Here is a 27,051-nt window from a genome sequence, read left to right on the forward strand (position 1 = left end):
GAGGACATTTGTGTTTGTGAGACAGAGCTTTTTGTCATATCATATAATTACCGGTATGTCAGTTTCATTTAATGCACGACTCAGTTGTTGTTTTTCTCTTTCTCCACTTCTCACCTGCAGGTTTGGCACTAAAGAGGAGTACATGTGTTTCATGAATGAGTTTTTAGAGATGGAGTGGGGCTCCATGCAGCGGTTCTTGTACGACATCTCCAACCTGGACAGTGTCAGCAATGCAGGCGGCTTTGAGGGATACATCGACCTGGGCAGGGAGCTGTCTATACTGCACAGCCTCCTATGGGAGGTTATGGGTCAGCTCAGCAAGGTAAACCCACACATGACACATCGTATACATCATAAACTCTGTTGTAAACAATGAGCATCATATCTAGTTGTTATTGGGACACATTCTTAATAATATTGCAGTTAACGACAATCTTAGGAACATTATTTAAAAAAAAAACAGTTTTCAACATTTCATTTAGTATTTCGATTTCATGTGTCTCGCGTCATTAAAGATAATTCCTTCATTATCTTGCTTATTATTTGTTATTGCTTTATTTTTAATCACTACACCATGTGTCATTATGAACCACAATTTTATCACATGAGTGTTTTGTCTTTTTGCACAGGATGGGCTTAATCATTTGTCTCGTGATAATATTTTTGATCACATTGATGCAGCGATTTGACAATGTCTGACATTGTTGATATGTAAAGGGGGAAAATGAGAGCTTCACTTGATAAAACTAAATGCTGTGCACTACATTACTACCAACAGTTACAGATTAGATTAATTTCCCAGTGTTGAGTCTACACCTCTGACTCTCCAAGTTGTGCTTCTTTTAAAGCTATTGCACTGAATAACAGTAATAAGGGTGTTCATCTTATCATGTCCACCCCTCGTCCATCACCTCAGTTTTTATTACCCTACTGTCAAACTAAATCTAATTCAGACAGGATGTATCACTTAAAAAATGGATCTCAACATTTCAGTATCAAATATGTCTTTCTGCTCTCTCATCTGAAATATTTTGCCAAATGAGGCCACGGGTCATTAATCAAACTTGAGCTGTCATTAACTTTTACAAGCACCAGGTGAGTGGAGGTGGATACATGGCATTTTAATGAAACCCTAGCGTTAGATATGAAAGCAATAAAAAAAAGAGATTATTCTATAAATCTGCAGCAAAGCTCATTTTCTTTTTCCTGTTAACCACAGGATGCCATCATCAAACTGGGTCCTTTGCCTCGCCTCCTCAATGACATCAGCATGGCCTTGCGTAACCCACACCTGCAGAGGCAGCCCAGCCACCAGGCGGACAGGGTCCAGGAGAGACAGACAGACAGGCTGCTGTCACGGCCCAGCTTCAACAGGGGCATCTCGTCCGAGTTTCAAAATCTCATGAGGGATCCTAATAGGTAGGCCGCCTCTGACATTGTAACAGCTTCACTAAGCAGATGGGATTTCACTGGCATTTTAACTTTTTTAGCAGCTGTTGTCTATAGTTTCAAGAAACTTTGATGCCAAATGCTGAAACTAAGATTTTTGAATTTTCTCTTGTTGAACATTTTCACTCATACTTTACTGCATTTCAGAGCAAAACATTATAGACAAAAAACGCAAAAAAGAAAAAAAAAGATTGACTTACAGTATACTGTAAATCACATGTTGTTAAAGGGATAGATCAACATTTTGGCAAATTGGCCCATTGCCATAATCGTCATCTACGCTACGGAGGCTCATGGGATTTCTTGGTTTCCCTCATCAAACTCACCTCGCAGCTCTGCTCCGCCGTTCTTAAAATAGCTTGCACCAACAATTAAAGGTAACGAACGAACCTACTACTAAAACTATAGGGATTATGGCAATGGGCCAATTTGCCAAAATGTTGAGCTATCCCTTTAAGGACTGAAGCAGCGGCTCCTTACATTGTGGCTTGTGACCTCCTACAGAAAAAACAGCTTCTTCTTCAGTGTCTTGTGACACCTACAGTATTTAAACCATCTAACTGAGTGTAAACTTTTGTATTTTCACAGTATGTTCACATTGTATTTGTGCGTTTACTTCAGTAAAGGACCTAATGACGTCCTCCACTACACCTTTGTATAGTTTTGGACCTGCTGCTGTTTCTGTTGAATATTCAGAAGAATACTCTTTGTGGCAGCACATGACCTCATCGTGTCAACCTGGAGCTATTATCGGCCTCACTCACTGCTGTTCTCCAGTTCTATAGATATCACTCGCTTGCCTTCCCCCACCTCCACCGGAGGGGTCATGCCATCCCGCGCCCAGCTGAGTTTTCAGGACCGCGACCACCCTCATCGAGTGTCCTCCAAAGAAATGTTTTACGTATCGCGCCCTCCCCTGGCCAGATCCAGCCCCGCCTACTGCACGAGCAGCTCGGACATCACCGAACCAGACCCTAAGGTGAGTTCTATCACACTGACATGGGGAATCATCATCCCATCCACTAGGTTTATCCTTATCAGCGTGAGGTTAGTATGGCGTGCATGTTAGTCATACTGAATGGAAACTGCCATCGTGTGATCGAGGCTGTAGTTTATCATGACATCTGCTTTTTTTCCACTGATTCACCACGCAACTCATCCTAGCGGTATTTCCTGGGAAATACTTTGAGGCATTCCGATATCCAGGCCTCGCGGTAAAAACACCCGCACCACCCTCACCCATATCATCCGTGGCCACCTAACATATCAAAATAGCATGGGGCGCACTAGCCTCTCATATCCCTTATAATCTAGGTGATCAGTGTCAATAAAAGCGTATCTATGATGGACCTCCAGGATTCCCGAATGAACAGCGTGTCTAACCTGCAGTCGGTGGACATGCTCAACTCCTCCCAGGCCTCCATCGCCGGCATGGGCAGCTTCGGAGGGCTGAGCAGCGGAGGCGGTGGCGGCCTGGGGTCGGGCCTGAGCAGCCAGCTGCGGGCCGGTGGGAGGTTGTCAGCTGGCTCTGGCGGCTCCAGCATGTCCGGCGGCCTTCGGCTGGGCCAGCTGAGCCAGATGGGCACCACCACCGACTCGCTATCCCAGCAGCAGCAACAGCAGGCCGCCGCCATGCGCTACCCGCTTTCCTTCCAGAATCCCCTCTTTCATCTGGCGACGGCTGACGGGCCTCAACAGCAACAGCTCCATCACCAGCACAGCCGGGCTCAACCCCCAGCGCCCCTGCTCCTGGCCCCAGAGCCGGAGCCTTCCCACCAGGCCTACATGCCACAGTTCGCCCACGGGGGGTTCTCTCGCAGCGAGGACCTGTCCACCCTCAGGACCAGGGAGACTCACCTGGGCCAGCCCAGCATCATCCACTCACACAGCTACAGTGACGACTACAGCAGGGCTGAATATGGACGAAGGCAGATGTCCATGCACGTGCAGGTAAATGTATGTTCACTCTATTTTTTTCTCCATTCACTTATTCTAGTTTTCCAACAAATTACATTTTTTAAATACAATGTATAGAGAAAATAGGGAAAAATGGTCAAGTGCCCAGAGCCCAAGATGACATCTTCAGATTGTTTGTTTTACTAAATGTATTTAATTTTAAAGGGATACTTCACCCAAAATCGATAATTCACCAATTTTCACCAATCTTTCTTGGATGTATGATGTAAACACGGAAGAACATCTACTACTACAACAAGGCTAAAAACAGAGATCAAATAATTTTTTTCCGATACATTTTTTCCATGTCACGAGCAGTATGGAGGTATTTGGATGTTTCATAGTGTGTGTTTTGGACGATTCAAAAGTGAGCACTATCCGCCGCCATTATATGAAAATCCGTTACCAGCCGGACCCCCCCCTGGAACTCCTAAAGCGTTTTGATAACTCTGAAAGTTCTCCAAACCCTTCCTTGGCATGACGGTGAGGAGAAAATTGGTGAATTATCGATTTTGGGTGAAGTATCCCTTTAATTGATTTTGATTAATTTGATTACTGTGATAATCCTTCATCAGCTACATAGTCAACATAACAACGAGATGGTAAAAGCTCTCACATGGTCTGCAGATGACAAGGCTAACATGTTGTTTTCCTGTTTTCTCTTGAAGGATAATCTGGGGATGGCCTCGCAGACAGGAACCTCCCACTCCTCCTTGGCCACCACGCCCCCGTCCACGGTCCAACCGGTGCGCCAGACTTCAGTCGCCCCGCCTCCCACCCAGCGCGTCAAATCCCAGACCTCCCATCAGCTGTCGGTCAGCGCGGCTGCTGCTCCCTCTGCTCCGATGAAAACGCGACCGCAGAGCGGGAATCTCCTTCAGTCACCAGAGTCTGGCTACGGCGGCAGGCAGCATGGGCCCCGGCAGCTGTCCGTCAAAGACAACACTGCCCCGGGCCTGCCCCACCAGCAGAGCTCTGTCAGGGAAAGCCAGAGTCCACAGGGAACCACCATTCAGAGCACTCAACAGTCCCCGCAACAGCAGTCTCTGCAGCAGCAACAGCAGCATCTTCTCAAACCCACCATGAGCAAACAGGTAACACCTGCACGCCTCAGATTTATTTCCCTCTCTTTATTCTTCTCTGTGGAGAATAAAATCCTCCACTTTCTTCTATCAGCATCTGTTCTTGTGGATATTTCTCAACGTCTCGACAAAGTTACTGTACATTGGCTTTTAACTGCGTGTGTGTATCTCACTGTGTACTGCATGGCTCTAACACAGTGAGGATTAAGGGCTTGAGTCCCACCAGGGACCAGCCATGCTCAAAATAATATGAACTCATGCAGCCGTGAGGCACTTTGAATAAAAGCCTACTCGAAAATCACTTGTAATGAAACTGACTTCCATCCACTTAAGAACTCATGTTCTCATATTCAGTGTGCTGGCCTTTCTTCCCAGGGCTCCCAGTCTCCATCCACCCTCAATCCCCCGACCCCAGCCAATGAGCGAACAGTGGCCTGGGTCTCCAACATGCCTCATCTGTCAGCTGACATTGAAAGTTCGCGGATTGACCGTGAGGAATTTAAACTGAAGGAGTACTCAAAGAGCATGGATGAGTCACGCATGGACAGGGTAGGTATCATCTCTAAGTTTGACACCTGCCCTTTAAAGGAAAAAACCTTCTTATTAATAAGTAAAATACAGGAACGTGGAGTCACGTCTGTCACTGCTGAGCAGATGGCACTGAGCTCTGAGAGGCCTTAAATAGTGTGGGAAACAACAACCATCAGCCAAATGTTCATAAAAATGTTGCTGTTTTCTTCTTTACAGTTTGCATGAATATTCATAAAAAGTAAACTACATGAACTAAATGCACCCGCCACTGCAGCCACTAATCCCACTGGGAAATCAAGGCTTGTAAAATCTAACCCGCCTCTCCATCCCTGCCTCAGGTAAAGGAGTACGAGGAGGAGATCAACTCCCTGAAGGAGCGCCTGGTGATGTCCCATAAAAAGCTGGAGGAGTACGAGCGGAGGATGCTCACGCAGGAGCAGCAGACCAATAAGATCCTCCTACAGTACCAGAATCGACTGGAGGACAGTGAGCGGAGGCTACGGCAACAGCAAGTGGAGAAAGACTCCCAAATTAAAGGAATAATTAGCAGGTAAATGGAGGCTGTTGTTGGGCTGGAGGGCAAAAGACAGCTAAGACATGTGCTCTTTTGTAGGGAGGCCATGGGCGGCCACATTGACTTTTTGTTTATTACTGTATGTTGCATTTGGTGCATGGACGAAACGAGTTTGTTGCAAAACGTGACATATTCTCTCAGATTAAGATTGCTAGCATTCATTAAAATGTACTCTCATATTTGTGAGGAGTCAGTGGAATCAGACGTCTTGGGTTGATACTGTACAACTTTAGTTTATTGGATTCTATTTAACAAGATTTAAACATGAGGAGGAATCAGTTCTTTCCAAAAATACATATATTGCATATTGGAACAGGACTCTATTTACCAGAGGTTGTTCTGTTGCAAAGAATATTGCAGTGTAGGAGGTTGGTTTCAGTTTCATTAAGCACTACAGCCCTGGGAACAAGGCACAGAGCTATATATTGAAAGCCAAACCCGCAGACATGTAGTGAGTGACAAATTAAATGAGAGACTGTAATACGGAGGACAGAGATCTAGATCTTCTTTGATAAGCACGCAGGGCATGTTCCCTTGACCGCTGGTTCTTCTCAGCCGAGTTAAGCTGGACAAAGGAGTCTTTGATTGTCCTCTGAGCTCTTGTTGTAGTAAATCTGCTATCATAACCTCACCACATGATTTACTTGTTATTCAAGAGCATCATCTTCGGGTGACTGCGGACATCTCCAGTTGAGTCCTAATTTATCGAGTGCTTGTGTGAAATCGTAATGGTGCAGTTTTTGAGTGCAGTCTTTAGTTTTTATTGATCGGCCACAATAATTAAGTAGTTGGTGGGAAAAGAGTGGAATATTGATTGTATCACAGTCGTATTCAGGCACGAAAACCAAATGTTTGCTGTGTTGTGAGGACTCGCGGAGGATTTTAAGATTGACTGCACATTAGCAAGATTGACTGCATATTAGCGATGCTGCCCAAATGTAGTTTTATTTATTTCACCTTTTTTTTTTATTGTGGAAAGAATTCAGTTTAAAAGAGCCTGTAAGGAAAAGAGTACAGTATTTTTCTTGTTCACTGTGGTCTGCAACTTGAAGGGTGGATATCTGTGACAGAGAATATTGCCACTTCTAATCCACTCCAGGAAAGAAGACATGGAATGAAGACAGAGACAGTCCTGCTCGTCTTTTTTGGGAAATCATCTCTAACGGCCTAACCTTGTATATAAACCCATCGTTAAACACCTTCCCATGTCCTTGTGCTGCTGCTCTAATCATCAGCCATTTTTATGAACACAGCCAACACAGCTCTGGCTTTTAACTGGATCTCGGGGTCATTTGAGATGATTCCACTTTAGCTTAATTTTCAGTTGACTCTCTCCCACGAGATTCCACTGGTCAAAGCACAAGAGGATTGAGAATTTGATAACTTCAGAAACATGTCTGCACTTTTTAAAGCAACACTTAACTATTGTTTGGACCTTCAGGCACAGGACTACGGAAGACCATGGTTTAATATTAGCTCTTCCATTTTAAATCGAGGTGAGCCATGATCACTGACGGACTGCTGATGTATCTTTCTACGCAGTGAACATGGGGACCAACACCTCTCTCCCTTCTTTTTACATACATGCGATGCTATGGTGTAATGAAGAGGGGAGAAAGTCACAGACAGAACTCCAATCAGTCTGTGAATGATGAAGACCCAAGAGTAAAGGCATGGAGGAAACATGCCAGCTAATAGAGAAACTTTATCAGAGCACTTAACCATTGATTATCACTCCCCTGGAGTATGAGCTTAAAGCAAACACAGCAAATCTGCTTCACACATCGAGCATCTTGTGCAGGAAACTGAGATTTCCCAGGCTTGCACTTGTAACTTGTGTGACTTTTATCATTTGCCCACACAAGGATGAATTAAGTAGCAGATCTGGATGCTTCCAAGTCAGTTTTTACTCAAAAGTCACTGAGCCAGACCATGTCATCGAATGCATTACGAGACTTGTGCATCGTCTGGACACGTTTGAAGTTTAATGCACTTAAGAGCGATGCAGTGCAGAGAGAGTGGATGCCAAGAAGTGTGGTCTCAGACCATCATGTTGGATCGATTGGACTCCAAAAATCTTAGTGAAATGACAAGTGTAACCATAGCCTTATGTTTTTTCATCTTAAATTGAACTTTATGTTAAATTTTCACATTCAGATCCATTTGGATGCAAATGCAAGCTCAGGTTCTGCGAAAAAGGAGTGATCGTGAATCTACGGCTCCTGTGTCGGCTTGAAGAGAATCTCTCTATCTGCAGAACAAAAAACACTTAGCATTGTGTTTCAACTTTCAGAGATTTTTCTTTCAGAGAAGCCTTAATGTTCTGTGCATAAACTTTACTTTAAGCTCAGAGCAAATCCAATATCTGTCACTAGACCAGATACACTTTTTGTTCTCAACAATCTAATTTAAACCAAAGCCAAATATTGAGTTTTAAGTCATGCTAGGTTAAATCCACTGAAAACACTGAGTCCACTTTACCTGTAGCACTTTTATCTATAGTTTATCTTTAGGGTAGTGATACCATTAGTTTGCTACGGGCTCTCCTTTTTTTTTTTTTTTTAATATTTAATGGATTTTGGTCATTATAAATATGAATGAAACTATTTATCTTCCCCAAGCTGTTTGCTGTGAACTGATTTACATTGGAGAGATGCAGCCAGTTTGCAGTAGGGGGAAAAAAAACAATGGTCTTAATTGTACCTGTCATAGTAATAATTTATTTTTAACTATATTCCATATTATATTGAAGTCTGTGATGCAAGAGCCATAAAAATAATAATATATAAAAAATATATATATATAGATATATATATACAGTATATATATATATATAAATTCTATTGAGAGTGAGATTATAACTATTTTAACTTTGCAATAGCTAACGTTTTAGCAGGAGACGCGCAATAATAGATCCAATATGTCTACATGTGCTGTGTGCGTGCAAGTGCACACAGCAGGATCCTGATGAGGTACATTGTATGCATCTTGTGTACATAAAGAAACAGTAAACTTCCTGCCTAAGTCCTCTACCAGGTGCCATCCACAGTATGGAAAGAGAGAAAAATTAAAGACCTGGAATACTGTAAAGTGCAAAATACCACAGAGACAACATGACAACAATGACGTGACTCTTTGACAACAGTATGTTCTGAAGTGTGTGTTCCTAAGTTCCCTACTTGTTTTTGGCTTATCTGTACGGTGTTTGTGAATTAATCTGCATTTTAAATGAAAGACTGCAATGGATATTATTTATTAATGAAAGCGAAAAAGATTCTCTTCTCTGTATGATTTTGCTGTATATGCTTGGTATGACTTTGACCTGCAGTCCGTCATTGGTGGTGTCCAGTGACATGGTGATCAGAATAGTTGTTTAAGAAAGTTAGACAGTTCTGTCATTTAACTTATGCAGTTACAGTATGATTTAAATATTATTATTAAAAGGGCAACCATCTTATTCTTTTTTTTCCCTTATCCAGAGATATAGATAATATTCTGGTGTCAGTATATCTGCCTCTCTTTTGTAGCAAGAATATATTGATAGGCTGTATAGATTGTACCACGGCAAAACTTATGTTTAAATCTTGCAAATGAATTCATAGTGGTGATGAGTTTTGGCTTGATGTGTGTGTGATTGACATGGCTTGTAGCAACAGCCAAGGGTTTCTAATTCACTTTTTTTTTTTTTTTTTTTATACAGACCTGTGTCAAATAGTTGCAAATAATTCTTAGTTTGTTTTAACCAGATGGGGGTGGGGGTCGCCTGCATCAACACCAGTCCGATGCTGAAAGGTAAGTTTCCAATCAAAGACGTGCACTATGTTGGCAAAGAGAAAGAGAGGAAGTATTTGCAGCTGCCGTTTGATCCAGGTCTGTTGTTCCTTTCTGTTGACTTTACATTAACTTCACATCCTATTTGACACCTTTGTCTCTTGCCTTTTTTCTCTGTAGCAAAATATTCAGACATTGTGACCTCATTGTTGGTAGATACACACATTGTTTTGACTACGTGTACGACTTGACCTCAAAAGCACACTACTTGAAGAACAACTGGATATAAAAAGCTTAACTTTTTTTTTTTTTTTTGTAACATATCACCCACATGAATCATTGTCTGCCTTTTGAAGTCATGTCAGAATCTTAATGCTGTATGCCCATGTTACATTCCATTGTTTTTTGGGACAGTGCTTATATTTCTGTCTGTGCTTTGATTGATTCTTTTCTTTTCCTATTCTCTTCTTTTGTAAAATAACTCTCAACACTGTACATTATTTATGGAATAAAACATCCAAACACTTATGTTTGAAACTTCACCTGTGGATTTTCGTTCTTTATTGTCAAACATGTGCCTCTCTGTGTTCTGAATAAAATCATATGAATGTGCTGGGAGGAAAAAAAAAAGCTTTGTGACACACTATGACTTGATTGGTGTTATATTTATTCTGCATGGTGGCAATTAGATGTTGCTGTCAACTCTTTGATTGGCTTAGTGGCTTAATGAACACATGACTGACAAGTCATTTCACCAGGACAGACTGACACCAAGTTGTGAAGCTACTCCTCCATGCACTAGTATAAAGGAAGAATAATCAAGGAAGCTTCATTCCATGTCAATAAATTGCAAGAATGTTTATTTTGCTGAGATTAAATGTCAAGTGAAAACCTTGTAAAACAGATTGAAAGGCATGAAAGCGATACAATGAAATCTATCATGTGACGTGGTCGCTTTTTATTTTATTTTAATCACATTTAACTTCTATTTGGCATTCATCACCACCATTATAATGCTGACAATTTAGCCAGTTGGCTGTGTAACTGCAAGATAACCCTGTGTGAGAAATATCCTTGAATGACCCTATCTGGAGTAAATCCCTGGCACTTGGATAATCATGAGAACTGGGAAACCTGCACTGTCCGCTGGCTCATGAATACTGCAGCAGTAAGCTCGCTCATATCTGCGCGCCGAGTCTTTGAAATGATTAGTCAAAGGATTTTTCCACCCGTGCCTTGGTCCGTCCACGTTACGTAAGACGGGCAATTCCCTGGGGATGATCGGGATCTGTTACTGAACCGTTCACTTCAGATAGCTCAGAGTAATTGTCCACAGTTGGCTGTAATTGCACTTTGAAAAACACCTTCAATTGGGGGAAAAATGCTTTGATGAATCCCATTGCGACGAGGAGGGGAGAAAAAAAGCAAAAAAAAACAAAAAAGCCAACAGTGAAAATTGGCAGTGGCTCATAAAACATGGCTTTGGTTACTGCTGCTCAACATTTGCTTGGGCTTAAAAAGATTGAGCTGCTCGTCAGATTTGGGATTCAGATTTGAGACGCAGGTAAACCAGCAGCTCATCACTGTGGGCTGTTGAGCCAGATGTTGGAGATGCATCTGCTCAACTTCTTGTACCAGTATCATCTTGGATTCATAATACTCCCTCTCTTTCTGTCAACCCCCCTTCCCCCTCCCCCCCTTTCCCCTCTCTCTCCCCCTCTCTTCTCTCTCTCTCTCTCTCTGCTTCCAAGACTCATGGCTGTGGAGGATGAGTTGAGGGGAGGACCCATCATTGAGCCAAAAACCAGGATTTTCGCTGATCAGGTCTGTGAGACTGTTTCTTCTCTCGTCGAGTCCGTACACTGCCCCCCCCCCTCCCTCCCTCCCCTTCCTCTGCCTCTCTTCCCCTCCCCTTTGCTACTGTTATGATTTTGTCTGCTGTGTGTATGTGGTCCCTCTGATTGTCTTGCCCTGTCCCTGACCTGTCCCTGTCCCTGTGTTTGGGTTTTGACTGCCATCTGTCTGCCAACATACCTGGGAGCTTTGGAGATCAAAGAGTGGTGGTGCTGTTGTTGTTGTTGTTGTTGGTGATGTTGTTTGCATTCCTCAGCTCGAAGCTATCAAGATGTCTGACTCTAGCCGGGTTTGTGGGCATATCCGGGGCTGTAATGATGTTGCCAGTTCTGTAGATGTTTCTGCCGAGCATGTTGGGGGTTAAAATTCCTTAAATCTTTTCCACACACGATGTAAGAAGCAGACTTTACACTCAGCTTATTGAACAGCTGAGCCCCAAATATTACTTCACTGTATGCTGTGTGGTGGTGGTGGTGGTGGTGGTGGTGGTGCTGTGTCTTCTCTTTCTCAGTTCTCTTCATTTCATGCTCTCAACCTGCCCCCTCTCTTATCCTGACAAATTTAACTAGCCCCCCTTGAGCATGAGTCATGCTGTAAATATAGTGTGTGTGCGGGTGAACATATACGTATATATTTTTGTTTGAGGGAAAAATGCCGAGAACGAAAGAGGTGACGAGACTCTGCTCACATTGGTTTATTTATATCACAACACCGACACTCAAACTGAAATAATCCTCTTGTCTTTGTTGATGATTATCACCAGCGTGAACGTTATATATCTGAGGATAACGTATGTGCTATCTTTAGTTTATAACTATTGATGCACGGACGTGTAGCCTACATCACTTGGTTTTCATTATTTTCAACACTGTTGATTAGCTTTTGAATATCCTCTCCATTTATTGTTAATCTGTACAGTAACTGGTAACCAGTTACAAAATAAATGTAGAGGATTCAAAAGAATGATATTTGCCTGTAAATTGTCAGTCAACTGGAGATATGAAGGAGAAGAAGGAGGAGGTGAAGTACAAGAAAGTCTAAATTGTGCGTCTGTGAATGTGCTCAGTTACTTTTCCGCATTGGCCCCAGAAAAACAACCAGACCTACAAATCCATCGTTCATCAGCTTTATGTATGATTAGAACTTTACATCAATGGTTGGAGATCGTTCTTCGTAATGGTAACTGTCCCTTTTTCAAATATGCATCTATCAATCTCTCTACCCATGGTACTTTGGTTACATGTACAATATTCACAGAATTAACAATGAGCTGTTCTGGTTTGGGATGTACTAATGGAATTATACACAACTATCAGTGGATTATTTGTATTCTTGATGAAACTTTAAAAGATCCACGAGTCTCGGACAACTTCTAGATTTGTTAGATAATCATTTACTTGATTTCTAAGCCAATTTATGAAGAGTTATTTATGATGAACATTGGAGATATCATGGATTCACTCCTCCACCAGAAGCCTTGGATACTGCTTTAGATAGCCACACTGAATCTAAAGATGTGTCTGTCAAATTTATGACTCCTGGTAGTGCAGTTGAACATAAAAATTCACTGCTGCTAATACATCATTAGAGGCAAACCATACATAGAATTGACAGCTGCTTTTATTAAATGAAACATATACTGTAGGTTTTCTCATAAATTCAGTGCTGGGAGTTCATTTGACAGTTTGAACACTAATCCTGCAGTCTTCAAAAAGATCATTTCTTCACATAAAAGTTCAAACACTAGCCCCACTTCAAATGCTCCTTCTTGCATTTGGTCATACTTATGAATTTCCATTAATTAATTGTATGAAAAATCAAAGAATAGATTTCTAGTTAAGCATCAAAAGCAGTAAGGACAAGAGGAAATAATGAAACATGCCAAGAGGAAAGAGCTGACAGAAGCTTGAGTGCATCATAGTGATGCTCATTATTACAACCAATGTGACAATGATATATTCAGAGACAACTCCTCAGGGATGTATTTTTAGAAAAAGAAATATAAGTATAAAATTACACAGTATTTATTATTGATAATATGAGCACAAATCGTCTGTATACAAAAAGTAGTTGTCCGGCTTTCGTTCAGGTTACCAGTGTAAACTGGGATCAACTGTTTGGACTGTAAACCATTAAAATACACAATGTGACAGTTTTCTCAGTGTTATCTGACGCACTGCCCTAAACTGGAAAATCATCAGTTTGCTAATAATCTAACAGAAAGAAAGTCATACAATGTACAACCTAAAAACCCAGAGTTAATCAGAAATGTAGAAATTTTGTTTAACTCATCAAGTAATCACATAGTATGTACATAATTTTCTTTCTTTCTTTCTTTTCTTTCTTTTTTTTTTAAATCTAAATCAAGTGATCAGTTAATCAGAAAATTGTAGCAGCTCCACTGTGTGTTTTTCATTTGGGTGCCAGATGGAGAATGTTTGCACTTCTCAGTGTAGGATGATGAAGTAAGTGCCATAAAGGTGGAGGCATGGTGGAGTTAAGTTAGCAGAGGATAAAAAATAAACCAGGGGAAACTCTCATTAAAAGAAAAAAGATTCAGGACTTTTGGACGCCCAGTGAATCATTTTGACTCATGATCACTGTCAGCAAAAATGCTGTTGCACCTTTTTTTTTTTGTGCCGAACAGATCCAGGCAGACCCAAGATTAAGATTATTATTCTGCTTTAATTCCGTGTCACAAAAATCTTTTTTGAGATAACATTGTGTTATTGTTATATTCTGTGATGACCACATGAATCCTCTTATAGAAGTCAAAATTCACATGGAAGACGTGAGCCTCAATCAGACCAGCTCTCAGACCAGTGTGTACTTTCATGAACTGTCCCCTGAAAAGTGATATCACTTTGTGTTCTGTCACGTCTGCATTCACTCAAAGTGAAGCCGGCGATGTGGATGACATGAGCTGACAAACAACATCACGTCTGTCATCAGTTTCAGTGAAGACCACAGGAAACCAGAAGAAGTCAAATATAAATACAGCAGGAAAACAATCCAAGGACCAAAGTTGGCACCATCATTGTGTTTAATCACTTGGAACACAATCACATTGCTGAATATAAAGAGTGGTTGGCTCAAAACCAAAAAATAAAAAAACAATGTAATCATTTACTAGCCTGGTTAACACCAGACCTCATCTCATTGTAGATTGAGATTCGCAGAGCAAATAAAATTGTTCGCAAGGCAGCATGGGAATACCCAGGCTAATCATTTACAGTAATTAAGGTAAAGGTTTGAGGTCATATCAGTCATATCACCCACCTCTACTACATGTAGAGTGAATTACTACCCTACTATATCCTTATTTGTTTCTTTTATTTTATTTCTTTATTGGTGATATATCGTAAGTAATCATTTGGAGTTGGAGTTTGGTTTTTTTTCCTTTTTAATAAATAAATAAATAGAAGATAGTTAAACAGACCTGTGAGGAACTGTTGAGAAGAGAATTAAAGGGTTATAATGGTCTACCAATGATAATTTAAACTCCACTGCCTTGCCAAAAACATTTATTGGATTACAGAAGACCAAGCAGCAACCTGCTTAACATCCAAATAAATCCAACAGATTAAACTATAGAGAATTAAACCAGAAACTCAAATGTGCTGCTCACAGTTGTGCATATATTTGTCTTTCATTTTATATATTTGCATCATATATATATGGTTAACACATATATGTATAATATAACAATACATTGATATATATTGTATAATATTCATTAGAAATCAAATGAAAGTGGAAGCTATTGGGTGGATGCAATAAGATAAACGCTTGTTGTGTATGTAGTGAGATAAGCACAAGACAATACTTTTATTTTTGAAATGCCCCTTTAATCTACATGCAGATCATTGTGCTGGAAGCCAAACTAGCCACTCGTCTGAGAGAGAGTTTCTGTGGGACTCTTTCATCAGAAATCACTGATTAGTTTTGTATTTTGGCTTCAGGCTCTTGTTTCATCACCAGTGCACCTAAGACAAGCAGACAGTTCAGTCCAGTGTGATGACACTCAGCTTTAATGGGTGAAGCCGCTGCACACACAGTAGCTGAGAGAGGGAAAAGTAAATTAATAGGGAGTGAGAGAGGAGCGGCATCATGCCATTGTTTCCTGGGGCCACAGCTACCAACTTCCAAAACAACACCCCACACTTAATTAGGCCTCACATAATAACACAGGTGCAGGATGCCACAGTCCTTCCCACAGCAGTACCTGATACCTACAAAATAAACATACGCTGCAAAAAGTAGTTGACTTCCGATTAGATATTTTAAGATTACACCACTGCATGCATTATTATCTACAGTGTAATAAATGCAGCTACTGATGATACTTGAAATAACACCCAAATTATATAACCAGGTACGGTAGTGTGGTGTTTGCTATCTATTGTGTCCATCCCATTGATGTCAATGAGAGTAGGCTGACTAACAAATACTGTAGCAGTAACAACATCCTTTAAAATCATATTTTAAATCAACATGTCTTTAAACTTTAAGCAAAAACTGCATATTAAAACTTGTGTGTGCATTATTAGGGATCATATACAGCTGTGAGGTACTGGTAAAAAAAAGAATTATGCAGTATAGATGACCCTAATAATTGTTGCTTTGTCCTCATTGGTTTTCCATCATGCTTTGACTTGTGTGATCGTGATATGTATTAAATTCCATTAAAGGTTAAATTCAGTAATTTAAAGTCAATTTAGTGAACAATGCAGAAAGCCTGGGTAAAGATTTGGCATCAAAAATAAAACCACATAATATCATAAAGAAAATGCTAATCCACTAAATTGTATGAAATTATCACAGTGACAAATTCAGTATTTTTAAAAGGTTTGGAATATGTTTATGAGGCAATAACCTTTGCAAATAATTGGAAATTCATTTTGTACATTTATAAATTAATATTGAAGAGCCAATTTTAAGCAATCAATAACAGTTTATTTCATATAGCCTATATTGATATTTCAGGACACTTTTTTACCTGAACTGCATTACCACACAGTTGGTGATCACCACCATCAGTGGTGAACCGTTTCTCATCATTTCTTGGGTTAATGGATCATTTGTAGAGCCTTATTTAAGATTTCACTGAATTGTGTGAACTTGCGAGACATTTAATATGGACAAATACTCTCTGAGCTCACAGTCGCATTAATTATATTTAATCACATGCTTTTATCCGTAGGCATTGCTGCAACTTCTTGAATGTTGGTCATTTTTGAGTGTATGTGAGGTGGAGTGTGTGTTTTAATGGAAAAGAAATCCCATTCTTTGTCATTTCTCTTCTCTGTTTCTTTTTGGATATATAGTGTGTGAATATGATTATGGGTTTTTCAAATGTGTATTTATATCTATCTTTATAGAGTAGATGATTGCATGTTTGGTATAAGCATGTCCTTGACGCTGTCTTTTTACCTTTCTGAAGCAGGAATCATGCAAGACTCAGCTTTCCAAAGTGCATTGGATTAATTAATGAGCTGCTTTCAGATGCAGATGTCGTTCGGAGCGCACGATTTAACGCCCTTTTCTTTCTTGTATTGTAAGCATGATCTCTGTTAATGATAAAAAGCATGGCACGCTGCTTTAAAACGCTTTCAGGCTGTTGGGTTGTCTGATAATGTTGTGCGTAATAGTCACCATTATGTACATGTGTGTTAGTAAGCATTTTATTTCTGTATATTTGTGTCCTTTTTCTGTTTTCCGTTCACTTTTTATGTTGTGCATTGTGTATGTGCTGTTGAGTGGCTGTTGTTTTACTCGACCCTCACTGCCCTCCTGAATCCTGCCCACTGCACACAAGCCCTTCCTCCTTCTTTTTCTGTCAGCTTCCTCCTGCCTCTTGCCTTTCAATCCTCCTCTCCTCTCCTCTCCTCTCCTCTCCTCTCCTCTCCTCTCCTCCTATGTTGATGAGATACGGTGATTTCTCTTAGGGGAGGCGTCAGTCCATCCTAGTGCAGCCCCGACTTGCGCCTGTCCCACCCCGAGTAACCAGGTAATAAACAAACCGGCAAACTCACTCTCCATTCATAACCTACTGCCTCTTTTCCACTTCTACTGTTCTCTATGTGCGTCCCTGTCCATATGAAGCACCCTGTGAACTCACTGCAAGCCAACACACTGACAGGCCCACTTTCCTTTTCCATTAATCCTCCAGAAAAAAGAGGTCTTTCACAGGATGTTTCCAGAAGGTACTCATGGCTCTGAGGGACATACCTCTGTGTTGAAAGAGTGACAACAAAATAATGATTTACACTTTAAACTAACTAAAACTAAACAAACTAATATTGCTCACTGATTGTGATCACTTTTATCCAAGGTCACATGTCCTAGAGAGAAGTAAAATTAGATATAGGTAAATAAATGTTTGGATTGATATGTCACTCATATGAAATTCTATATGGTTACGTTTACTGTATGTTGTAGCAAAATTACACATACACATGAAAGTGGTCTCCAACTTTTGGGAGCTACAGTTTATCATATCAACATAGCCTAGATATTCTGAGGCAATATATCTATATAATGTCTCCTCAAATGGCATACACATAAATATACAGTACATGCTGGTTAGGTGTTGGCATAATGTATGTCAATATATGAAACTATTATGATTTGAGTTTCATTTGTGCTTTACTTTTTATTGTAAGAGTGACAGAGGCTCGCTAACTCTCCAAAAGCTAGCTTGTTATACTAGCTTAGGTTTACCTTGAAAGCACAATCACAACAGAAAAAAGGAAACCAGAATACAGATTGGATAAAAAGAGGAAACAATCCCATTACCAGAAATTTCTACAACCTCAAAACCCTGTTACTTGTCATCATTGGTTTCACAGTGAGTCTTCCTGTTAACTTGATTGACTTCGTAGTTTAGCACACAATGTTCCAACTTTAAATTTTGCTATTTTATTACATTTTTAGTACTTTCTCACAATGAATAGGCTTTTAACGAAAAATATTTACTGTTACATAGGAAAAATAATTGAATATGGACAGAAAGTTGTTAGCTAACTAACTTAGCCAGCTGGAAAAAACTGCTAGCTGGCAACAAGCAAAGCTCAGCTGTCTCTTTTTCTATGATAACCTAAAAAACAAATGGAATCTGAGAAACTTTGTTGAATGATTTTATGTGCTGCTTATATTCCGACTGCAAAGATGATGATGATGATGATGATGTTTTCTTACAGACTATCTCACGATGCACTATAAAGTCTCTTGCTCTCTGACAAATGACCATAATGTGTAATTTATTCAACGTGCCATGCATGGCTTTGTGTGAAGTAGGGTAAGCTTCCTTCACCAACAAAAAAACTGATGTTTTCTTTGTTTTGTCAGGCAGGAGGAGGTCATAACCTGCAAAGATTTTGTTGTCACCCTCACAACACAAAAGTGTCGTTTCTTGTATCCACTGGTAACTCTGGAGATATTCTATGACAGACCTCAGATAGGGAGTTAATTTGAATTAGGCCTATACTAGATGAATTTGAGAGGTTTTTCATTTTATGTTGACAAATGAGCACATGTGCTTTGGCAGAAATATAGCTTTCTAATGTCTCTTCAAAACCTTTGTGTGACAGCTCTATACAAATGGAAATACTACTGTATCACTTGCTTATACACACAATGCAGTCATAACCAGCAAACCACTAACATATTATGCCAACATTATTATTTGCAAATGATTTTCAAGTCATATACGGAGACCTTCCTGTTGGGTAGATCACTGAAATGCAGATTATTGCATATTAATTGACAGCATTGACCATTTAAGACCAATATTTTCAAATGTTGGCATTTGTAAATGTAGTAATGCAAGTAAAGTCAGGAATTTTGCAATTGATGAACAGATAGACATCACTTTTAAACAATTTTGATTTCAAAATTGTTATTTTCTGCCAAGCAACTAAGCAAAAAAAAAGAAAGAAATTGAAATTAAAAGAGTATCAACACAAATGTGTTTTATGGTTCCACAGACTGCAGTTTGGATTTGTGAGCAAGAAACACAAAGTTGTATGTCACATTTCGGGCCTGTTTTCTGGCTGAAAACAAGTCCAACCTTTGAGTTTGCAGACATTACCTTTCATGTTGACAAATCTGCCTGTAAGTCCCTGGAAATTTGTGTGAATTCTCTTTTAATGTAGATTTTTTTTGTTTTTTTGCCTCAAATACACCACATTTTCTACCGCTGTGTTTGCCTACAAACGTGGACTCACATCTCCATCCAGTTCTTCATCCCTCCCAGCACGTCCTCAGTTAAACAACGGGAATTATGGGAAATCTCCGTATCTGACCCAGTCCTTCCCCAAAGAACAGTGATTAATGTGTACATGTTTTGTGTGTGTTTTTGATGTCTTTGAGTGAGTCTGTGTCTCTGATATCTATCTGTTTGTGTACATGTTTGGCACCTGGGCTCATTATTTGGTTGAATGGTGGCGTAGGTCAGTTGTTCATGTGCGTCTGATGATGTGTGACTATGTTGAATTTTTGTTTTTGCATCAGAGTTAGGCGCTCTTCACCTGTTAAGCTAGTCATCTTAAGTCTTACAGGGGTTCTTTTTACATTTTTAATCCTAAATACTGATTAAACTCACACACACAGCAGGTTTTTATTTCAAATGTGGCGATGAGGAAGATTTCACAGTTTGCTCTAGATATCAAAACTGATTGGAGATTGGAGGAGATGGGTAAGAACCTGTGTGTACAATACTCTCTCTCTGCATCATTTACGATACCCCTAACATTTCAGTACTCCACCGAGTGTTCTCGTGTTTCCTGTTTCCAGTGCCACAGTTTTCATTAGCTTAAAAAACACTCATACCAAGCTGTATTTGAATGCATCAAGTAATCAAACACAACAATCCACAGAAAGAGAAGAAAGTTTGGTAAGTTTAAAAAGGATGTCAGTAAACATTTTGCCATGTCTTTGTTCAGCTGCTTGATATCTGAGTTTAATAGACATGTGTAATGGTCTACACATGGATATTAAATGACACTGTTGGTTGTGTTTGGTACTTAAACAAGTGTCAGTGGAGTCATGTTACTGGCATCCTGTAACTGTCTAGTAGCTGTTCATAGCACCAGTTAGCAGCTGAAAATGTTTTCATTCATTTTGGTTCTGATTGAGAAGAGAAAAGGCCTGCTAATTCACATCAAATTTTGGGGTAACGTTTTTTTTTTTTTTTCAACTTCTCACTTTTTCTTTAAAGTGAAGTGGAAACATCCTCCACTCACGATGGACACACCCATCAGATACAGTTTATCCAGTGATAATTTGATATTGATTCATTTTCTCTACTGGATGCAGGCCAAACTATCTCTCCTCCTTCCTGTCTTTTCCCTTCTACAGCTCTTCATCCCATTCATGTGACAGTATCTCATACTTCATATATGTAAGCATTAAAGTGGTATTTGACGGCGTACATAGTTTCCTATGTTTGATATAAAACAGACTTTGGTTAAATTACTGCACATACTTCCAGTGTCTATTAGACGGCTCTGCACTCATTTTACAGTTTCCGTGAAATAGAGTCTCTGTAATTATGTCTAGACACCACACAGCAAATGTGCCAGGCAAGATAAATCAAGTGCAATTATTTCAAGAGGTTTCTACCCAAGTCTGATGGTAAAACTGTGAATTCAGCCTTCAAAATGCTTCTATATTTTAATCATCTTGCAGTAGCTCTTGGACACATTAGGCACCATGAATAGAGTATGAATAGAGTCCTCATAGTTGTCTATTGGCACAATAACCCAATTGTTTTCTCTTCCCACTGCTCCTACACAGACGTCAGTGAACAGGACTGGGAGTGAAGCCTTGCAAACAGACCTTGATAAATACTTAGAATGAAACTAGTATTTGCACTGATGTTATTCTGCGCCAATGTCGGTAAGAAAAGATCGGCAGAACCAAACTTTGACCTAATCACTAATCAAAAGAGCTCCAACCCAAAAAAAAATGGCAGCAGCTCATTGCTACAATGGGTTTTGGGTTAGACTTTCTGGTTGGTGAATTTGACAGAGGTTTGGATTTCATGCCAGGCTAGCTTGCTTGTAAAATTTGGCGCTGAGCTCTTACGTGGCTTGACTTTTTTTTGCATGTTTCTAGTCATAAGCTGGTGCTACAGTACGTGCTGTTAAGATGTCCTTAAAGCCAGAAATATAGAATTCTTCCTCGTCTTTAATCCAAGATATTTTCAGCTACTCGAGCACGCACATGTACATAGACAACATACTGTAGCCGCTATTGAACCTAATTTGTACTCATTGGCAAAGAATGACTCACTTGACTTCCTGACTCTTCCTGACATCTGTCACCCAACAAACACCCCTCTGCTTCTCATCCCGAGAGGATCAGGACCCTTTGACCTCAAGAATTTTAATTCCTCCTTCATCCCTTCTTTCCCTGTGTCTCCTTTCCTGTACTGCCATTTTTATCGATGTGCGTCATGCATCAACCTCGTAACTCATTTGGCTCTCTCTCTCCTCTTTCTGTCTCTCTTCCTGTGTGGTTCTTCCAACCCCTTACCACTTGTCTTTTATTTTCTACTTCCTCCTTACGTTGCCTATACGCGTTCTCATTCCAACCGTTTCTTTCTATTTTTTAAATGTTGTAACACAATCACATCCTTTTCTGGTAATTCTTGTCCTCTCCTCTTCATCTTTACCTCACTATTTTTACTTCCTCTCACACTCTCACACCTCCTCAACATGTGATTTTTTTTTCTTCTCCTCTCTACATGTCACGTTATGCGCCTTGATTGGACATCTCCTTTACCACTCCTCACATCCCTCCCCATCGTTCATTGAATGGCCTCTCTTCTACGACCATCTCTCCCTGCTCCCACTCCTCTTTCCCCTCCCTTCTCTCTCTATCTCGCTAGGAGGACCAGCTTTCCTCCCTGGGTTCTGCAGACCCCGGTGTGAAAACTGAAGGTGGAGGGGGAGGTGGAGGAGGAGGACAAGGAGGAGGAGGAGGAGGAGCAGTAACCAACGATCAAGGCCTCAGAGTCTCTTCCTCAGGCATTTCCTCTGACAGCTCACCCCACAATGGAGTCCTCTCTCAAACCATAGACCCTCCCTCTCTCCCCACTCCTCATCAACATCCTAGTCAGAATGGAGAGCTCCGTGGCAACCAAACATCCTCCCCCATGACAACGTCACAGGCTGGAACCACGGCAACAGCAACTACAGGCATAGCAGAAGAAGGGGGAGTAGGTCAAACACAACACTGAGCCAAATCAGAGAGAGATGACACAAAGGGAAAAGAAAATACTGTCCGCGTCTTTTCCTATATAGCAAGACAATATTTTGAAAAGACATCACCACTGATATCCTTATTCCCCGGGCAAGAGAGAGAAGAAAAGTGTGCAGGAGACGAGTAGTAATCATACAGCTACAACTGTACAGTGCATAAAACATGAACACACAACACAAAGGGCTCTTCAATGGACACTTGTTCTCTTGATGCTCACGTGGAGCTTCAGTTCGTATCAGTCTTGCAGGACAAGATAATGATACCTTATCACATACTGTTTGAATCAGTCAAACAAAGCACTTGACGAACACACCAAGCCAATATGTGAACATCTGCTCCGTGCACTCATTGCCTGTCTGTGGCTTCACCAGAAAACAAACACATGTGAGAAACAAGCTCTATAGAATGTCTTGCACCCCAAAGACTTCATAGTAGCCATCAGCAAAGAAGTTCTATAAGACAGCTTATAGTAACTCTCGACTCCCTTGGATGTAGGTGCATTAAATATGCCTATCCTGAACACGCCAGGCTGCAGATGTGGTAGGTAGAGATGTGGAGATGTAGTCTGGCTGTCTTAGTGCCTTTGAGTGTTTTACAACAGGGTTTTCCAATAGAGATAACAGGAGAGGTCCATGTTAGCTTTGCTAGTTAAGGGAACTGATCTGTGAGCTGGAAACAGATTCAAAGACACAAGATCGAGCATTGTAGAGGTCTCAGTGATGGAAGACGGTTTTTGGGAATTTTTTTTTTTTTCTCTCAATCTAAGGGACTTCTTGTTTTTGGACTGAGCTCGTGCAATTTTTCTCTTCTCAATCTCAGAACCGATATGTGATAAACTGGTGCTAAACAGAAAACAAATGGTGCCATTTTCCAAGTCAAATGTCTGTGTCTGCCATAGCACTGCCTCTTTCATGATTCACTCACTGTCTCTTCTCTCTTTCTCTTACTCTCTCTCTCTTTCGCTCTTTCTCTCTCTCTCTGTCTCACTCTCTCTGTCACTCTTCAGCGATTTGTCTTTGACAGGACTTTATTTCCCGCAATATGTTTTGTATTTGTCTCTGTGTTTGTTCTTTGTGCATCTTGTTGTGTTTTTATGTCTGATGGGGGTGGGTTTGGGGTTTTCATGTCTGTGTTTTTGAAGCGCCCTCCTCCAATCTCTTGTGGTTTTATTCACAGTTAACAAAAGCAGCTCTCCAGCTCAAAATTGACGGATCAGCAATTGAACATATTGCACGGGTTATTTCAGATTTGTGGAGACCGAGCCCTTAAGTGCTATTTTCAGAAAACACATATTAATTTTAATATTGGATGAAAACACTTTGACTGCAGTGGATGAATGGAGTTTATTCCAAGTTTTTTGTTCTGTCTTTTAAAAAAGTGTCAGTCCATTGTGTTCCTTTACAGAAGATCAGTAGGGACATTATTTCTATTTTTCAACAACAACATTTTCTCCACAACTAATGCTATAAATACACACAAACACTAATGACGTTTTAACAACTGTCCCTTAATGTTTTCAGTTTTGGGCACGTACTACATTTAACCATAGTCTGTTACAGTGAACATTGCCAGGATCATTTTGTTAATTCTCTAATGTCAGCCATTGCTTGCCATTAAGTGCCTGGGATAAATATATTGAGCATCCTTTGGCCAGTAGACTAGCTAGTCATCAACCAAATGCACCTTAAAAGCCTTGCTTGCGACACTGAGGATATATTACACCCCTGATGCTTAAACAGTTTGAATACTTTCATACTCTTTTGTGTAATTCACATAATTTGAAAATTGTTGCATCTATTTCTGAAAATGTTTGAAAATAGCATTAAACCAAATTTGCACTACATTTAGAGGAAACCATTTCATTGACAGGAAAAAAGATCTTATAATTGAAATATGATTTTATGTCATTTTGAGATTAACTCTTCAGTCTCTCGTGTGTCAAATACTGAAAACACAAGTCTTTGAAATGTTTGTAATGTGTATCCATACTCCTTCATTTTGTGTATGAACTGTCTGTTGTAAGGTTTGTCTGGACGTGAATCTGTTTTTGTCTCTGTAGCCTCACACACTGGTGTCGCTCTGCAACAACTCAGCTTGTTTAAACGTGAAAGTTGAACCAAGAGGAGTTGAAGGCTTTCACTTCAGCCATTTTTCTCCAAATGATTTACTTTGCAGCGTCAAAGGTCAAAAACGGCCAGTTCTAGTGCTCTCACAGGCCAGTGCCAGTAGATTTAGATTTAGAGTTTAGATTAGATTCATACTCACAGTGAATGTTTTAACTGTTGAACCACCAAATGTTACCAACTCTAGCAGTCTTATGCAGGAAAAAGATTGTCTTCTATCTAGACAGCTTGTAGGGCTACTTTTCTCTAGTGAAATTACTTGTGTGTGATGAGTGTTGGATTGAAGGCGGGCTATAGGTTTGAACATCAGTATCTTTTCAGAGATGTGAGATAATCCGTGATTGAGAAATTAACATTGCTGTGAAAATACCTCAGTGACTCAGGTAAACAAGCAGTTGCCTCAGAGCTGAACACAAAAACTATAGAACAGAGATGAGTCCAGCTTTGGAAAGACTGCCACCATGCAGATACTCGGTCAATCGCTATGCTTCAATAGCACCTGATCAAGCACCCTCCCCCGTTTCTTCTCTCTCTCTGTTTCCCTTTTTTTCTCCCCCTAGCCACTCTCAAAGCTTCATCGAGGACAATGTGGAACCTAATTGGCTGATGCGCCATCGGCAGTCCACAGGGTGGCATAGCCAAATGTCCAGAGCCCTCTCTCGTGACGCGATTGGCTGACAAAGGGAGAACTTGGGGCATTGGTCCCAGTCTCTTTGCTCAAAGGATGGTGCAGAGCCCCAGCGGACCATGTAAGGAAATGCTGGGTTCTTTTTTTTTTTTTCTCGACTTTTACTTGGGCCCTCTCTCTCTGATTTGATAACAGGATCTTTTTAAAGTGTGTTTGACGCCTCATGATTGGATCTACATTTTACTTTTAAAAAGGTAGGCCGGACATGTATTAGCATTTGGTGGCCTGCCAAGCATGCAAAGAACAGCTATGCAGTCTGATCAATCAGCAGAACAGAGGAACACAAAGGCCAAGGAAGCTGTGATGCTCAAAATGAGAGAGAGGGGAGATGTATTGTGGGGTAAGATGTATTTCAAAGGTGCTTGACTTCTCTTAGAATTTCAGTCAAAGCTGATTTACTTTCAAAGCATTTATTTCGCTCTCTCTCTCTCTCTCTCTCTCTCTGTTTCTCTCTCTCTCGTAGTCTTTTCAAATTACCCTTTGATTCCTCTACATCTCTTCACTCTTTGTCTATCTAGGATTCTCAAAGCATTATTTAACCACTTCCTACTTACTCCATTTTAACTACACTTGGTCTATTTCATAGTTTTAGCTCTTCCGTTTGAATCTCTTTCAGACTTTGATTTTAAAGGAAACTAAATATGCACAGCCTAATACAACAAGTGAAACTGCTTCAGAACAAAACTCTTGCTTCAATGAAGACTTTGAAAAACCGGACAGAATGTTATTATTTATATTTCTATGATACTGCTTATTCTTACAATAGTATTAAAAGAAACTCTTCATCAGAAATCTTCCGGAGCAGATATTTATTTCTTGATATAGATAGATGCCTCTATCTAATGGAAGTTCATAAATAATCCGTTTTATATGAACCAAGTTTTCTTACTAAGACAATCTTGAGGAGAGAATCGTTGCCCTGAAGGACTGTGACAAAAGGGACAAACTTGTGTTTTACCTACTCCCCATACAACAGTTTGCACGTTGCTGTGACCTGTGCCCTCCTTCCTCTTGGTTATAATCATTCAAAAACAAAAATGAAAAAAAAAAAAAACAAGAAAGAAAGAAAAAGTGGACGGATGTGTTCCCCGCCCAACAGTCGCCATGGAGCTCTCCATATACGGACGATGCGAAAGCTGTTTGGATAAGGACACTCTTAGAGCTATTTTGTGTTCCACTTCGACTACCTGTCTGTAGAGGTTTAAACGTGCAGCGGATGAACTCTTGGTTTCAGTGTGGCCACATTTCTGCAGTCAAATTGCTGTAAAACTCCCCCATTTATTTATATGGATGGACTCCACTGACACCAATCTGAGTTGAAATCCCTGCCATTCCCACTTTGCGACTGAAACGAGGACAGAGAGAGATATGTTAGAGGTCCTGCTGAAACGAGTGAATGTGTTTGTATATAAGTGTGTGTACTGGCTAAAACTCTGTGTATATACAGGATAAATGTGTATATATGGTATGTCCATGTGTATATACAGTTTGTTTGTATATGCAGAGTGTACAGTTATTTTTTCCTCTAATGTTTCTCTCTCTTTCTATGAATAGGTCTTCTCAAGTTACCAATACTGAGGCATGGAAAGGTTTTTAAATGTACTGACAGCTATCAGAGGCACTTTCTGTGCAGACTTAGAATATCAGCAAGGTCTGTCACTTCTAGCTGCGTTCTTGAAGCTCTCATACAAGAAGTAACTCACATAATCTTAAAGCTTGCACTCATTTTCTGACCAACTAAAAAGCTTTTCTAAG

The 27,051-nt window shown here is 40.3% G+C and overlaps 1 protein-coding gene across 1 annotated transcript in view; it reads left to right on the forward strand.

Moving 5' to 3' along the window:
- Positions 1–22,462, forward strand: part of syngap1b (synaptic Ras GTPase activating protein 1b) — a gene marked incomplete at both ends in the record, with an annotated part of 140,398 nt that extends 117,936 nt beyond the window's left edge. Inside the window, 9 exons of the mRNA XM_083990154.1 lie at positions 121–322; positions 1,220–1,419; positions 2,227–2,428; positions 2,806–3,399; positions 4,074–4,499; positions 4,863–5,036; positions 5,357–5,568; positions 11,115–11,187; positions 22,112–22,462. Of these exons, the coding sequence (XP_083846280.1) occupies positions 121–322; positions 1,220–1,419; positions 2,227–2,428; positions 2,806–3,399; positions 4,074–4,499; positions 4,863–5,036; positions 5,357–5,568; positions 11,115–11,187; positions 22,112–22,462 (2,434 nt within the window). The remainder of the gene's footprint in view (positions 1–120; positions 323–1,219; positions 1,420–2,226; positions 2,429–2,805; positions 3,400–4,073; positions 4,500–4,862; positions 5,037–5,356; positions 5,569–11,114; positions 11,188–22,111) is intronic.
- Positions 22,463–27,051: the final 4,589 nt, after the last annotated feature.

This window comes from Trachurus trachurus, assembly GCF_905171665.1.
Source record: "Trachurus trachurus genome assembly, chromosome: 16".
Classification (NCBI taxonomy): domain Eukaryota; kingdom Metazoa; phylum Chordata; class Actinopteri; order Carangiformes; family Carangidae; genus Trachurus; species Trachurus trachurus.